At 48.1% G+C, this 17,560-nt stretch overlaps 2 protein-coding genes across 15 annotated transcripts in view; one reads left to right on the top strand and one right to left on the bottom strand.

The window, feature by feature from the left end:
• Window positions 1–17,560, bottom strand: part of LOC125957803 (dystonin) — a 164,679-nt gene that overhangs the window by 114,548 nt on the left and 32,571 nt on the right. Inside the window, exon 1 of one of the 14 annotated variants that reach the window (XM_049690731.1) lies at window positions 7,592–7,679. The exons of 11 other annotated variants lie outside the window; for them this stretch is intronic. The gene's annotated coding sequence lies outside the window, so the exon portion shown is untranslated. Of the gene's footprint in view, window positions 1–7,290; window positions 7,501–7,591; window positions 7,680–17,560 lie in introns of those variants that run through there. 2 more of the 14 variants (XM_049690730.1, XM_049690728.1) reach the window with 2 other exon arrangements.
• Window positions 13,980–15,927, top strand: LOC125957828 (protein canopy homolog 4-like). The gene is given in 3 exon segments (XM_049690812.1): window positions 13,980–14,317; window positions 14,386–14,683; window positions 14,686–15,927. Coding segments are annotated over 3 exon segments (708 nt in total). The 5' UTR covers window positions 13,980–14,129; the 3' UTR covers window positions 14,908–15,927.

Genomic DNA, 17,560 nt, shown 5'->3' with positions numbered 1-17,560 from the left:
CGTTGCGCGAATGAATGCATTAGCTCTTCTGCCCTGCAGACTCTACCACGGCGATGCACCCACAACACTGGTACTAATAAACCAGGAAGAGGAGTTTCGTCGAATTCATGGCATGGCTTGGAGGGCATCTAACATCTAACCTCTCGCGGGATTAACTGCATTTGATTATCGACGTTTCGTAATTGTGTGTGTGTCTTAACTGCCATTAATCCCTTCACAGTTTACACGTCATCGAGGCTTCACACCTGTACATCAGAGTCGGCACCTACAAAAAAACGAGCCCAGGACGCGTAGGAGTTTTCTTATCACCTGGTGAAATCGAACTATGATATGCAAATAATGACCCCACAAGCTGCACCCTCTGTATACAAATAATTTTGAAGAAATCATTTTGGAATTTCAGAAAAAATAACATATTATTATATTATTATATTATTATTCTCATACAACTTCAACCATCAATTTTTTTTTGTTATTAAGAAACTTATACTAATTAATTATAACTTAGGTTTCGGAATTACTCCGTCCCTTACTTTTTTTACTAGCTTCAATCGCTTCTCAAACCCATCGCACGCGGCACGGACGATTTCCATAGACATTCCATCCCAAATTTTGTTTGAAGTGGCTTTGAAATGGGCCAAACTGGGCAGTTTATGGTCGTTTAATTTCGATAACATGTACGACCAAACGAAAAAAGTCCAGTTGGTATAAGATCTGGTGAACATTCGTTGCTTCGCTACAAAAATGATTAAATTGTTCCTGCACCAGTCTTGGACCAAATTCGCTGTGTGCGAGGGTGCTCCATCTTGCTGGAAGACATAATCGTCGTTCCCGTACAATCTTTCCAAGCTAGGTTTCACTACTTTCTCTAAAACTTCTGTTTTTTAATACATTGAGTTAATTTTTACACCTTTTTCAATAAAAACTAGGGGTACCTTGACGCGCTTGCATTACGCACCCTTCTACCCTTCATACTAGCCCAAATTTGAAAATTGGGGATGTTCCTTTGATTATCTGTTACACCCTTGATGTTTCTGGATCACAATCTATCGTTTTGGACATTAAGACACTGCTTTAGAACAAATAGTTTTCACTTGAAAACACAAAGTCTCGTGCAACGTGCCGCGATAGATTTTTAAAACGCAGGCACGTAATGATTTTATCGTTTCTAAAATCAGACCACCAATCCATCTCTCAAAATACTAAGTAAACACTACAGTTTTACAGGAAAATATCGATACTTGAACTAGGTGCTGTAAATGTACCAAAATCCAGCAAAACGTCCAGCAAAAATTTGTATGAGAATATATTAGACACGGTGTAAGTCACAATTCGACAACATCTCAACTTCATAACAGTTGACAGTTCAGTGCAGTTCACCTCTGGAGGTACACCTCCCTACGCTCGCAAGAACGTGGAGTCGCCATGTCAATGAAATACGAACCCTCAACCCTCGCGCAACTCCCAACAGACCAGACCGGACCAGACCAGTATCTCATGCACTCCAACTGGAATACATCATCATCATCATCATGATCCGAAGTTGAAGAATGTCGAAATCAATTCGCCTTTCCCTTTCGACGAGCGGTGAGCAAGTTTAGAGGTAAACTCGGAACTCCTACGCACTCCTACGTCGTCGTCTAGTCGCGTGTCGCTAAGGTCTAATCTCCTCCTCGGAGTGTGAGGCTAAGGAGCACCCATGATCTCGCCCGCCCCTGCATCACAGGCGCCATCACAACCGTTTCATATATTGGCACATTGGTTCTCGTTCGTGCTCTCCAAGCGCACACCTCGACGACGACTACTGCACGCTCGCTCGCTCGGAGTACAACACTGCACCAAATGATACGTTTAGTTGGCAAAAACCCTTCACGCAGGAGCACCGTCACCCTTCGACAGCACACAGGAGGGGCTGGCTGGCTGATTGATCGGCACATTAATCACGGCGTGGTGGCCACCTCTTGTGGTGCAAGAAAACCCTTCGGCTCAATACTCTCTCAGTCTACTGCCTTCTTCGAGGACTGGAGTGTCAAGAACTGAAGTGAAAAACTGGCTCCGGAAGGTGACCTGCCCTATAATTTTACCACCTATCAAAGGTGGCTCTGATTTACGGTACACAGTCGGTCGGCTCGATACCTGCAATGACCTGCACACATGGGGCATGACCAGGTCCCGCCCGACATATCTTGCCTTCTCTCTGTATAAACATCCCCCTCCTCGCTCCGATGACATCCATCTGCGAGTTCACATTTTCGTGAACACGTCCGTCCATCAGCCACATCAGACAGTAATGTTAACTCGTTATAGACACAGAAGGAGGAGCAGCGGCAAAAGGGTTATAAACAGAAGGGGCGGCGAAAACAAACGATACCATATCATATGGGCGCGTCATCATCATGTTGATCCTGATCACGGTCTGCTAAGGACCTCCACCTCTCTCTGCTGGTTCGGCTGCTGGTTTTCAGCGAACCTCATCAACCATACGGGCATTACGACGATGATGACGACGACGACGACGTAATGAAACCGCCAATGGACGCCCTTATATAGGGATGCCTGGATGGTCAGGTTTCATGGTGCTGCAGCTCCGGCAAATCCGCAAGGACACAAACACACACAGCAGGGCCGGATGCTTCCGTGGAAGAGACCACCCAGGAGCACAATTTTGGCGGAGTCACTCACATTAATTTAATTAAAAGCAAGCAGCCCCTGGTGGTATCGCGGGCTGGACCAAACCTATAATAGGCCGAAGGTCATAAACGATCGATAACTCCGTAGCCCTGCTCCCCACGCCCGCCCGCCCGCCCCCATAAACGCCTCCAACTCCAAGGCTCCAGAGTAAACCGGTTCTTTTCCGATTAACTCCGATTGGGGGCAGGAAAAGGAAGGAAAGCATCCGCCGGACTCGAGAGTATCTGCATCGAAGCCGATGCACCAGCGAGCCGAGACCATCGGCAACAATCCCAGCCAGTACCATCTCCAACAGCAGCTACTACTGAGATTTGTCGTTCGATCGAGCGATCTGACCCATAAACCCCCGGGGGGGAGATGTGGTCACGATGAGATCACCTCGAATGCGAAGGCGAACTCACGGACGACGACTGAATGAGCATTCTTGCATTACGCACCGCCCATCGGTGTGTGTGTGTGTGAGTTTACATATGTGGCGTCATGCAGGGCCGTAGACAAGGCCAAGAATGGGCGCCTCGCCTACACGGTTTGGATCCGGAATCTGGATTTTCTAGAACAGAGCAACGTAGCGTAGGACTATCGAACGAGCGCCCCCAGATCACGCGGGCTAGTAATACGCCGATCAAGCAAGCTGTTGCTCCTCGCGCCGGATGATCGCAACACGTGTCCGAATTGTGAAGGCGGGCTACAGCAACCTCTACTTAGTGCTCACCATCTTATTGAACCATCTAGGGGCGAGTAAGCTCTCGGGAGGCCCCCGTCCAGGAATGGTAAATATTTTTGTGTACATTCCACATCCTCGTCCGAGCTGCAGCACAGGAAGGGAACACAGGGTACACACAACAGAGGCAACAATAAATCCAGATCCACAGAGCCGGGCACAGCGCCAGACTGTTCCACATTAGCTTTGCGAGGAGGAGCTAATTGTTTGCAGAAGCAGCAAAGTGTGCTTCACTGACACTATCACCCTCATCTGGGCGCGTACGCAGAAGCACCTACAACACACTCGCAGTGTAGTATTCTCACACGAAAACCACACGGCTTTGTAGAGGAGGAAATCGGTAGTCATCGAACCCCCCGTCATCTGATAAAAAGCTCCTCAGAGAGCTGGCGTGCGCGTCATCGTCATCGTCTCATCCGTCTGATCGCGCCAGCTTCCGATGAAATTAACAATTCCAAGGAATTCGAGAGCCGAAAGCTGCTCAAACACGAAGCAATAATAGTGTGCGCTCCCGCTCGCCCCAGGCCCAAGTGGCACTCGATGCGCACGTTGGAAACTGTGACCGGTTCTCGGCCGCTTTCCGACGACTGCGGTGGCGGCGGCGGGTATGCGAATGCAAAAATCGCGGGGTCGCGATCTTCTTGAATCGCGTCAATCGTCATTCGCATCGCCCTCCAGCCGCGCTGATGTCACTGTTTGCTTTAACACTAAGCGACCGATCGAAGCGGAATCGAGTGGAGCCGAGTGGCCGATCGACAGGAAGCCACTTGGCACAGAAGTCGGTACCATCGAGGTGTAGTCACCGGGATGGTGATGATGGTGATGATGATGATGATGGTCTCGACATGAAGATGTGAGGCACGGGAGGGTTAAAGGTCGACGAGTAAGTGTTGAAAACATCACAAGCGCAGCGCGTCGCATCGCGCCGTGGGTACCGAACAGGAGAATGATCTAATGATGAATGATGCCACAAGGAAATCAGAATCAATTATAGGACCATCTCACCTGACCCGACCTGACACAATTTGTTCCGACAAATTTATCCAAATTATTGACAATCAGATTTGAAGGAAAACAGAATGGTTCACCTAGACCGAATAAGATCGATCAAACAGATATTTCGGACCTGACACGCAGACAACTACTTTGAAACATAGATGGCCATTTCGGCAGAACGGCGCTTTAATCAATCCCCCCCCCCCCCCCTCCGCCTCCAGCCTTGCGGTTGGTGTGCCGGTGGGCCGGACAACACCAGACAGCTTCGCACAACCTTCAAAGGTCGCACACGATAAGAGCTCTATAAAAACATATGTAGGTACCGACGATAGTGGACCCAATGGTCCTCCCAACAACAAAGCGCTAAAACACTGTAATTGCACCAAACAAGATAAGATAGGTTACACCACCTGGAGGCACCTGAAGGCAGGCATCCGGGATCCGGCGACACAAGGTGCGTGGAAAGAAATGGTCAGCAAAAGGGACCGGAAAGAGGTCAGTAAATAGCACTAATATCGCGAAGCGGAAACTGAAACCCCATCTTGATGATTAGGAGCAGCGGTATCAACGAAACTTCATGCAACTTTGAGCTTCAAAATACTAAATGTGAACTAAATGAAGTAGTATTAATTACGCGGATTTTACATTACACCTTCTTCTATAAGAAGCTCGGTAATGATGCTTTCGTATCTTAGGCATCTGCCATGAAAATGGCTTCCCGATGGCTTCTTGGGCCTGTTGCGATGCAAATGCTTTACTGCCTTTAGCCGGCTAGACATGCAACTCATTTCGAAAACCCATCGGACAGTGATATTACCCTTGGTCACGCAAACGAGCAGCGCTACCATCGGGGTGTTCGTTCGCCAATGGAACCGCACCGCCCGGGGACGAGACGATACAGCAGAGGGCACCGTCAGCTAGCAGAACGGCGGCAGTGTACCGCCAGCCAGAATATAAATAATGCACCAGCATCGAAAGGCGATGCAACGGAGGAACCGAACAGAACAGTGCACCGGGCGGGCTCCACTGTACAAGCGCTATTGATCCAAGAAGTTTTTTTTTTCTTCTTTCGCCTTGGATGTGGTTTTCTGTTCTCATAGGGGTACCCCTCCCGTGTGTGTTTGTGTTTGGTTTGAAAGAAAGAATCGAACACAGCAAGCATGTGATGGGCTGAAATAGTGTGCCAAGGCGTGCCAGAGTTGGTGTGGTGTGCTGATGATTCCAAGAAAACCTCCAGCACGATGCAAGCAACTCAGAGTTCTGGAACAACCCCAGGGCCCAAAAGAACAAGCAACCGTTTTGCATCGTTGTTCTTGAGAGTGTCTGAAAGGTACCAGTCTGTACAGTGAGACTAATGCAAATGAGAGCTTATTGGTAATAGAATTAAACAGTACAAACGCCGTTGTACATCGAAGATAATGCAATAACAATATCGGTCCCAACATTACCAACAATGAGTTCTACAAGTCCAATCACAACCTCCGATAGCGCTTGCGTGTGTATCGAGAGAAGTGACCACCGCCTGTTACAATCTAAGAGTACTATCGCGCCAAGCTAGCACGCAGCGTACACAGCAAACAGGTTGACAAGTTCGAAGATGATGACGCAATGGAGCTAGTTCGCACCCCCACAACCACACGCGCAGCCGGGAGCGAGTAAACAAAACGCACACCGGTAGTCGCATGCGCAATCAGTACCCCAAAAAAAAAACCTGCGTGCGATTTTGTGCGAGAATGATTTCACTTTCGCGTACTTCTGGTGGCCAATGCCAATGGAGTTTATCACCATTCTTAACGCGATGAATTAATAATGAAGGTAACGGCGACCTGGTTGTCCTGGAAGGGATTATTTTCAGAAAAATCTTTCTTCTTTCACAACACTCGTATTAGAATGTACACTACAAATCGACGAGACAGTCGCGCACACAGGTTGCAGCTTCTCTGCTGCTTGTCACCCTATTCCATCTCGACGACGACGGAGGAGCAAGGGACGTCAGATAACCTGCTGCTGTCTGCGGCCAATACTCAGTAGTGCCGCGCATGTTCAGCGTGTTGCGGTGGCAGCTTAGATAAACATGTTGATGTCGTCGCGAGCACACGCACACACCGCAGACTGTGGAAGACGGAGGCTAATTTGTTTGCGAGTTTCAGCCGGTGTCGTGGTCGACGTTGTGGTTTGACGTTAGCCGTCGCCGTCGCTCCGGTACGGTCCCCGACCGCGCTTGTCGATACGCCCCTCCCGATAAGCGCCCGTTGATAACATAATGCCTTGAGCTATGACAGCTTCCACCGTTTTTTTTTTGATCTCTCATTCATTGCAGTCTGCATTGCAGTGCAGAGTAGTGTCGTGTGTGCGTTGTCATCATCCAAGGCTGGCCGATGCCTTAGACAACACGCTGAGAACAGGGCACGTGAACACTTGCGCGGCTGGTTTTTCACGTAACGCACCGTCGTCATGTGCACTGATCAGCTACGCTTCATACTAGAGCTGCAGGGCAAGTGGATCCCCGATAAGCCTTCACAAGCCTCTACACACCTTGATGGTGATAAGTGCGCGATAAAGCGCTAGTATTAAAATCGCTTTTCACTAATGCTACCCTCATCATCATCGCCACCACTGCTGCTGCTGCTGCTGCTGCTTTGGACACTTGTGGCAGTGGCGCTTACACGTGAGGCTAAGTAGCAGCCATCCCGAAACGCGCACTTTCTTCGACTAGCACACGGATCTCGGCACGACACCACCGGGAAGCACCTAAAACCGTTGTGGTTCATGCGTTGTCTTTGGCAACGGCGGAAGGAGAGGGAGGCAACCGTTTAAGTGCAAAAACCAACGTCCATTCCGCGCACGAAACACCTATAATTATTAATCGATAAAGAACGCACAACAACGGTGACACGGCGAAAGTCCGAAAATTGCCGGCGGCCAGGGGGCCCTTGTGTTCTTTTTCACTCTCTATATATCTCTCTATTTTAGTGTCCGGTGTAACTCCACGCGAGTTATAGTCGAGTCGAAAGGTGATGCAGAAACACCTACTAAAGCTCCACACCACGAAGAGAGCTCGAACCGCACATCGAACGCACAACTACGCCCAGGCACGAGAGACGTCTTTCCTGGGTACGTAACTATGGGGGACTCTCGAGTCGGGCCGCACCGCACCACCGACAGCAACGACAACATACGCACACGTTACGTTATGGCCCCATCCAATCTAAGCTCCCCCGATACACACACACACACCGACCAACGAGAACGTGGGGAGCAAGACGCGACTAGACGGCATTCAAATATTCATGTCAGGCGGTCGTCGTCGTCGCGATCTCTCGGTGTGGTGTGTGCAGCAAGCGGCGATATGATATCAACGTGACGACGAACAAGTGTATTACTGGCGCGACTGCTGGTACTGGTGGCAACCAGCAATGTGTCCAACCACCAACCAACCAGCGCCCGCCATGTGATATTGGCGCGATCCAACACGCTACTATTATGAGCGCCAACGTCGTGAGTGCGCGCAGACCTCGGGGGTACTCAGCCCTCGACATCGCACACAGCCACACAGCGAATGTACCGGGAAAATCGCGTGGAAATTGACGGCCTCGACCTGTGACTATCGGCCGCGAACTAGTAGGTCGAATTGCACCATCACCGGAGAGAGACAGAGAGAGAGAGAGGTATGGTGGTCGTCGCTGTTGCAAATGAGCTAGTTGCATGCGTAAAGAACTGTTCCTTCTCCTACCAGCTTCATCAAACCGCCATTATCGCTCGTCATCACTGCTGCTGCTGCAAGGGGAGATTTATGAAAATTAATGACTTTTTTAACGATGTCTAATGTCGTTCCGATCGATCAGACAGACTTACCGCACCTGCTGCTCACCTAACATGACCTAACGCTTCGCAAACACAAGCTCAAGCGGTGCTTAAAAGGGCTTATTACTTTCACCCTCTTTTCGCAAAAGAGCCTCGCGCTGGTCGCCCTGCGGAGAGCATAAACCGGGCCGCACAAACCATGTTCACGATCTGATAGAAGTGTTTCGCTCTCGGTGCCGATGGTGGTTGTAATCTATATGGTTTTTTTTTTCGTTTGCTAGTTGACGCGCAACAGGCGCGGCAAAGACTAATTATCGCACGCTGATAAGAAAAACGGTGCTTTTGGTTGCGTGTACAGGGCTGACAAATGCGAAAGAAAGCACCCGAAAGTGTGCTCCCCGGTTCGCTATGAAATCACCGAGGCCGATGGATGACTAATAGCTATATTATTAGCAACAGTGTGGTGACAACACTACGGAGGAGACCAGCGATCAGATGTATGATCGCCGAATAACGGAAAAGAAACAAGCCGAGAACGATTTGCTCTTTTTTCTTGGCACACAAGTGACGCTAAGATTGGTTGTGCTAGACAAATGCGTGACAAAAAGAATTCGGAAAGCTGATAGCGAAGATTTGAAATTGAAACCAGTGGGGGATGACTCTATAAACCCAAATAGTAAGGTTGTGAAATCATCCTTCTTGATCAGAATACGATGAGAGATCGTCTAAAATCAAAATGTAAATCAAATCGAGGCGCTTACCATCATATTAATATGATAAGAAGATAAGATAAGTAAAAATATAAAGTACTGCAAAGTGAAGCAACTGATGGGTATTACATTGTAACCGACGCATTTCAATGCTTCCAGTAAAAAGGAGGGGATATAAAAAAGGAAAACAACACATAAATAACAGCATCACGGCATAGCAAAGGCATTGACATGTGATGTACAGTAACGATTGCGATCGAACAATGTAGGTTGTTCCCAGACCCTCGTGATAAAGCGCCGTCGTCCGGATCCGGTCCCGGGTGCATACAGCACTGCATCTCTGCAACGACTTTCACTAACAGAGCCTCTTTTCACTTTCAGCTGCTCAGCACGACGTATCTACCGGCAATGCATCACAGTGACAGTGATCGCGTCCTGCTCTCATCCCTTGTGATTGGATGGTCGCACCTTCATCAACAATCGGGGCGAGAGCGACGAGATCGTGTATCAATGAAACGGACCCTGCATTTGCACCAACCGCCCCGCCGTCCCACCCTTTCCTAGCCGTGGCGCTCGATGGAAAGTGAACAGCGCAGAGCAGAGGGAAGGAAACAGTCTCATTCATTCAGAGACCCACTGGCGAGAGATAAACAGCCACATCTTGGTCCGGTGCAATACCTTTGCTTGTCTTCAGCGTTTCGTCCTCCTTCTCCCCAAACCCCTTCCGAACATTTTAATCGATTGCATCGTGTAGCGGTGGCAGCGGCGGCGGCGACGGCAGTGATGCATTCCAATGCACTTTTCTCGCCCCGCCCGATAAGGGAAAACTATGCGGGAAGACCGAGCCGGATCGCCGCCTAGCTCGTGGACCGGGATCGTGATTGATCGCACGAATCGCTCCATTTATAGGACGCTCTAATGGATCGTAACAGGCTGCTGCAGCTGGGAGCGTCTCTCATCGGAAAGGCAATCGTTTGATTAGTCGAGCAATTAATGCAAATTGCGAGGAGGAGCGAAACCAAAGCAAATCGGAAAGGGGAGAGAAATCTAGCGTCATTGTTCCGGAGGTACCAAAAATAATATCAAATCGCTTGTGCTCATAATCATCATGTGAAGCAATCGTTCAGGAATCCCCCCACACGGCCGTACATCAATCAGGTAGAACCATGCAGCACAACAATATCATAATAATCACGACAGTGTTACAGCGCCGTTCACCAACCTGTGCTTCTTCTGCATACCACCAAGCATGTCCCTTGAAATAGTTTCACCCAAAGGCGACATCACCACAAAATGCATTTTAGAACGGGTTGCGATAGTGTTGCAGCGCTGGGTCAGTGCAACGATGCCCAGAGTTCGTGCCATAGTTACATTGCTGTGACCTATTAATAGGCCCCAAACTTCAAATCGGCCCCAAAACACCGGATGCCTGTGATTGGGAAAATCCCTTGTAAATCCCTCGGGATCTAAAACCGATGCGCGAATAGAGGGCACACCGTAAGGCACCCACACAAACGATTAAGAGGGAGAATTTTATTGCGAAAGAGAAACGAGAATGTTTGCCCAAGATGTCATCACTGTCCCTCGCGATATGAGGTCATTGTGGTATCGAACAGGAAGCGATATTGTTGCAAGCAACTGCACAAAAAGGAAATCTGTATTTTTAGTCACAATTTTAGTTCATTTGATAACTAGCTAGCAGTGAGCCTGAGACTGGCATTTAAGGATAATTTGATATTTTAAACAAGAAATAAAACCCAAATTCTGCATCATATGCGATGGCGAATGAGGCATTACCACAACATAGCGCCCTGACAGAGTAACACTCAGCAGCGGAACGATCAAACGATGATCTCTGGGAGTCCTCCACTCCCGTACGGGCTCCCGAAACGAAACACACACACTTGATCGTTTAACCATAAACACGTATAATGGCAACAGACTTCCAGGAAATACTGGACCCCCTCGGTGGATTCCATCTCCTTCGCGCGACAACCTTGAAAACGGATATATTTTTTTACGATTCAACTGCCTCCGGCGTTAGTTACGGCGCTGAGCTGAGCCTCTTTCCAAAGAGTTCTGCTCTGCGCCTGACGACCGCTCGGTGATGTGGGCTACTGATCCGCTGATTGCTAAATTATTCTCGGAAGTCTGGCAATCTTAATTCAACAAACGGGCTCAAATCGATTTACACACATTGCCACCAGTAGGCGCCAAATGGTTGCGATACTATCTGAGATAATATATTTTTTGTCATTAGCAATCCGTTGGTCCAAATATCAAGCAACCAACGGAACCGATTCTTTTCAATCTGCACACTCGGCTCACCATGTTATCCGCGCTCTTGGCTTGCGTCCGACTGACTTGCCAGTGGTTTAATCAAATCACAACATTTATCGCAATAAATCTTTGCGCGGAATTGTGCGGATGACGTGTCTCGACACAAATTGTACAACACTTGACGAATTTGTCTTTAGTGACGAGAGTCACATCCACACACACACAGACAGAGACGTCTGGTTGCATGAATGAAATGGAGGAGACACGTTAATGCGTGGCAACATTAAAAATAGCGCATTGCGCGCATCAGTACAGCTCCAACTTCGTCGCCGTGGCGTACCAAACACTAGCACTTTTAGGAAGAGAGTGTGTAGTTCCATGCATCAGCTGAGGAGTGTTGTGTCGGTTTATGACCCAGGAAAGATTAAGATGAAGGATTTGGTGCTGCCGTGAACTTCAGCCCATAAGCAGCGTGAGCTCTATTTTGGGCCGGTGGCACGTTGAGCACACTTACCTTGACATAAGCAACGGAATATAGTTTTTGAGTAGAGTTTAATGTTTGCATACGGCGCATTTTGGCTACCATTCCTTTGGTGACATGCGCTCGTTGTGAATGAGATAATAAATTATTGGAGAGCACATACCTAAAACGATAAGAAAGAAAAAGGAGAATATTAGGATAGGATCATCAGCGATTCATGAAGTTGTTCTTTTTTGCAATTTTAATATGAGTTTACGATCCACTTCTGTTGATCTTTTAAACAACAGGACTTTAAGACACGCATATCAACCGACACAACAAAATCAATTCCTTGATCTGTCATCTACCTCAATCAGCTTATTTTTGGGTTACATTTGATGCTGCTCATAAAAAATAATTAGCAAATCGTAAAAATGTGCTTAATGTGTGTGTCCAGCAAATTTGATTCCCTCTTTTTGAAGTTTTTTTCAATCATCCAAATACGAATTGACCGTTCAGTCCCATCAAACCAACAAACGCACAGACAAATTTCATTGGCAGGCAATAAAAATTGTTGCGGGATAGGAAGAGTGTTACGATAACAGTGCAGTTTATTTATGAAGCATTATTTTAATACATGAACAATTTTTAACAACCTCCAAAACACACTCGTCCATGTGGTACAATACGTAATCCTCCTTTCATCGAAGATATCGTCTACAAAACAACAATCATGAATAATTTATCAATCCGCACCCCGATTAAGAAATCATCACCTCATCAGCGTCAATCGTAAACCGGCCAGCAGCAACCGGCGATCTCGCGCACACGCTTAAATGGTCAAAATTGTGGATCGAGTTTAATTAACATTCAGTCACAATCTCTACGACCGGGAATCGGGTGTCTGTCGCCGTCATCAGTCTCAGAGCAGAAAACGTAAATGCAATCCGCGATCGTTACATGGCGCGGCGTTGCCGTTGACGCTCTCTTTCTCTCTCACTCTGTACTCGATCACTCTTCCGCCAAGCAATTACAAAATTAAACGAATGCACCACGATGCCATCACCAAATGCGTCAGACGATGCGGTCTGTACCGGCGATACCGGCTTTCGCAGATGTTTTGATTGACGGACCGGGCGACCAATGCGGCTTCTGCACGCAGTCACGCACTGGCCCCGTCTGGTCCTGCTGGGAATCAGTTTTGTGGTTTTCGGACCGCACGCCGACGACGACGCAGACCCTTTTTTCCCGAAGGACAGCCACGCGAAAGATGTCCGCGCGAGGCATGACGACACGTCACCCAACGGAATGAGGTGTCCTATATATACATATATCTGGGAAGCGAAGCCGGCTACCTTGGGGTCTCCATGTCTGCAGTGAGAAATGCGCCATGTATCGCCAAAACGACATTTACGTGAAAATGTTCGCACGAATCGTGATCGCAATTTTGATCATCTCACACAATCCGCTAAAGCACTGCTCGATTCTTCGTAAAGTAAAACAACCTGTTTGCCTTATCAAAAATGAAGATACTGAGACGTTATAATCAAACAGATAATTAGAATAAAGAGATAGCTAGGAGGAAATAGATAAAGAAGTCTGGATGGATGAACTTCCTGGACCACGATCAATCTCAAACATCCCGAAACACAAGAAGAAAGTCCCGCAACATACAATACTAAACTGAGGACAAAGAGTAAATAGAAACAGAGCATAATTTTGAGTAAAAAAAAGGCAAAAAATCCTTTTCAGACTCCTGTCTTTTCTCTGTCTTTTCCTTCATTTCCCGAGATTTTCTTCCCAAAAATCAGCTTTTCCTCGCCTCGTTTCCAGCGCCATCCAAAAATTGCATAAATGTAGGCGAACTATCATGCTCTCTCGTTCACTCTTTGGTGCCGGAGCGAGAAAAAACTGCTCGCTAGCGCCACCTAGCGGCACAACGAAACATCTTTCTCATCGTGCTATAAAACGATGAGATTATAGCACGAACAGAGCAGCACAGAAAAAAGACGACACTTTTGTTAGGTACCAGTTAGGTACCAAAAACAAGAGTTAGGTACCAGTTAGGTACCAAAAACAAGAGTTAGGTACCAGTTAGGTACCAAAAACAAGAGTTAGGTACCAAAAAGTCCTAACTCTTAAAAAGTTTAAGAAATGTTGCGCTGTTTGTTCAATTGATTAGCGTTATCAAGGGATTAATAACCAGAGGAAGTAGTTTCTACTTATTTATTTGTTTCAGGGTCGGCTGCGACCGTTTTCCCAAAAAAATTCGAACCGAACGATGAACTTCAGTGTGTAAACAAAAATGCTCTGTGTTTTGATGTTCGCCTCCTCCTAATCAGATCGCGGTCCTCAAATCTTGCGTGTCCTTTCAACGAGCAGCATCAACGTTAATTGAGAAGAATCTGTTGATAAGGCCGACAGCGGCTTACGTGGTTTTAGCAGCACCTAACCCCCGGGGACCTCGATGCAGCGACTAGCGCTCCTTTTGCTCTGTGCCCTGTCGGGCTTAACGATTCATCCGATTTACGCTGGACCGGAAGAGAACGAAGGCGTCAAGTATGCGGACCGTTGTGAGGCGTGCAAAGTGCTGGCCACCGAGTTGCAGGCCCGTCTTTCAGAAACCGGCCGTTCTCGCGACGTGATAGAACTCGGGTAAGTCTCGGACACGTATACCTGTCTTGCTTCGTCAGAATGTTAACTGGTTCCCTTGCCGATTGCAGGTATTCGCTGGATGATGTGAAGCCAAAAAAGCGCACCGAGTACCGGCGCAGCGAACTGCGGTTGGTGGATACGCTCGAGAACGTTTGCGAGCGCATCCTCGAGTACAACATCCATAAGGAGCGCAAGGACAGTACACGGTTCGCGAAAGGCATGTCGCAAACGTTCCAAACGCTGCATGGTCTGGTAGACAAGGGCGTAAAGGTCGATCTGGGCATCCCGTACGAGCTGTGGGACAAACCGTCGGCTGAGATAACGCAGATGAAGACGCAGTGCGAATCGCTGATCGAGGGGTACGAGCATATGTGATCGAGAAGTGGTACTTTGAGAAGCAGGACGAGAAACCGCTGATTGAGTACCTGTGCGTGGACAATGTGCTGAAGAACAAAAATACCCAGTGTCTCAATGAGACGTTGGAGGATAGCGAGAAGAAGAAGGATAAGGAGCAGGAACAGGAGAAGAAAGCGGAGAAAAAGAAATCAAAGAAGAAGAAGCAGAAGAAGCAGGACAAAGAAGAGCTGTGAATCCCAATCTTGAATAGAACCATGACCACGTGGTGTGTAATGAGCCTCAGCAACCGACGAACAAAAGCGAACAAGAAAGGTGTTTTGTTTGGTCGCATTTTTGGCTGGAAAATTCATCTTCCAGCGGCCAAAAAACAAGTGAAAAACCGATCTACCCCAGTGCCAGGCGTGCGAGAAGTGGAAAAGTTGGCCGTGCCGACGTTTTCAACTGGAAAACTAGATCGAAAAAGTGCACAGTGTCAAGAAGGAACTGGTGGTGGAAGAGAAGAGGTCAAGAGACGAGGAGCTGCTCCCACTCCTCCTTCCCGTCTTCGTCTTGGGCCCATGGAGTATCGGAGAGAAAATTCTTGCGGGTGATTCGGTGTTTGACAAAGGCCAAAAAGTGAAACAAATTGAACAGGAGGAGGACGCGTGTTGTTTGCGCAGATTGTGTCGATTTTTATTTTTTGGTGGGGAGGTGGTGGTGTATGCAGATCGATTGTGCCGTGAAAAATCGGGAAATTCCGTGCCGGAAGGAATAATCCGTGGTCGAATAATCCGAGAGAATCCGTGCTCCCGAAAATCGTGCCGCGGGGCCGAGGGGAAGAAACGCGGAGTATGGAATTGTGCGTGTCGTAATGGATGCGACGAGCGGTGGTGGGTGTTGGATAATTAACGCTAGAAGAACACAACAACACGGCGTTGGCGACGGCGGCTGCGGCCACTCGACAGCGCCACCGAAATCAACCACGGCCACGACAACGGCGACGACGCTGGTATACGGCGACGGCGACGGTGACGGCGGATTGCTGCAACCACGGAGACGACGACGGCGGCGGTGCAACAGCAGCGGCACTTCTTGTGGTCGCGGTGCTGCGCGTACGGAAGGAAAAGCAAAATTCATCTCCACCTCCTCCTCCTTCTGCTGTGCGACCGCTCTGCTGGTCCTGTGAGCGAGATAAAGGAAGCCAAGAACCAATAACTAGCGCGCGCATGCTAGAAAGAGAGCAACGGAAGGAAGAGGTACGTGCGGTGGTGGTGGTGGCGGCTGCTTCTCTACCGTGCGAACGCAGTGCTTCTGCGACAGGAGTTCTCTGCGCCCCCCGTTCTTTACTAAATAGTTTAAAATGATAAATTAGCTAGCCAGGTGGCTCTTTGGCTAGCTCATAAACATACTGTGAATCATGCAAAGTAGAGGAAATCTAGAGAAATCTGATGTACTCTACCTGAAGAGACCCGGTGTGATTCCTCCCTGTACTAAACCTATTTTTTAATCAACATTCATACTCAAAACCATCCCGAAAATGATTCACATCCGTCGTAGCAACAGTGACGAGAGCACTCTCGAAACCCTCTGAGTGAGCCGGCTAAAACGTTCCGCCAACCATATGTTACCTACGTCATCCAAGAGCCCCGTTACCATATTACTCATCCCTTTCTGTTCGGTTCGTGTCGTAAAGCGCTTCTGCGCACGAAACAGAACGGCGAGCGCGTGAGCCCCAAAAACCAATGTTGAAAAGCGCATTGAAATCGCTCATTCAATCGCATACTCAATCAAATTCAGCTCACGTTGAGGGGCATCATATACCGGGAAATTGGCCGTATCTGATCTGCGCTAAGCATCCTAATATTTGCACTATACAACATGAAGAGCCCCACTACACTGCGGGTTACTGCTAAAAAAAACCCTCTCACCTACAAGCACAGATGTTTATCTAGCACATAACGTGTGTACGAATGCAAACGAGGCAACGGTACAGCAGGTCGCACTTCACGAAACGTGATTCATCCTCGCTCATCACCTGCACTGCCAAGATATACCCGACGACGGATGCTTCTCACATTCCGCGACACTTCACCCAAACGATCGGCCCCTTCCCGAGAAGTGGGACTCATCACAGACCAGTGCGCTAAAATATCCACCGGTCCGCGTTTAGAGCGCCTTCAGATGCACAGCCTACGTATCGAGTACTCCTTCCGTGACCGCGTTCAACCGATAATTGCTCTACAAAAATGCACTCCTGTCCTCTGCGGTCATGCAGATGGTTGCAAGAAGAGTGGCACCCTGGAATGCCACCTCGGTACTAACGATAATGTGTTAATAAGTCAGTACAGGCTTCAAGACGAGTTTTGCTGTTTTTATGACCAAGTTGGACGGGAACCATCGTCACTGTGAATGGTGCTGCACTGTGACATTGGTGTTAACTATGCAGCATAATTAACTTCAAAGCAAATGCTCCGGTCACTCTGGTCTGTCTGGCAGGCTAAGGAAACGGGAAAAAATCTCTTCGTTTCTTCTACGGCCTAGGTGTTTGAATACAAGAAAGCAGCGTTTTTGCTTAAGCACAGCAAACCTACAAAATATGTCGAAAATACTCAATTTACGGTCCAACAGAAAGCTTCATTCTTAATTCTTTCTAATCTTTTATGCGACGTTGATAACGAGCTGTTGTTACTGTTATGATAGCGTCCATCTGAATATATCTTCAAGGAAATGGTGCTGCTTCAGGCGCGACGATCAAACATCAATCATCTTGAGGCAACTCACCGAACATGTCAGTCACATCGCACCAAACAAGAGATGATTGATATACGTTTTCTATGATTCGCAAATAGCCCCCCCCCCCCCCCCCTTCCCAACATTCGGTGACCCATTACCATTCCCCCTTCCTTT

The sequence above is a fragment of the Anopheles darlingi genome, chromosome 3 (assembly GCF_943734745.1).
Source record: "Anopheles darlingi chromosome 3, idAnoDarlMG_H_01, whole genome shotgun sequence".
In the NCBI taxonomy this organism is placed as follows: Eukaryota; Metazoa; Arthropoda; class Insecta; order Diptera; family Culicidae; genus Anopheles; species Anopheles darlingi.
The sequence above is the reverse complement of the archived record's forward strand: the minus strand, read 5'-3'. Positions and strand labels throughout refer to the sequence as shown.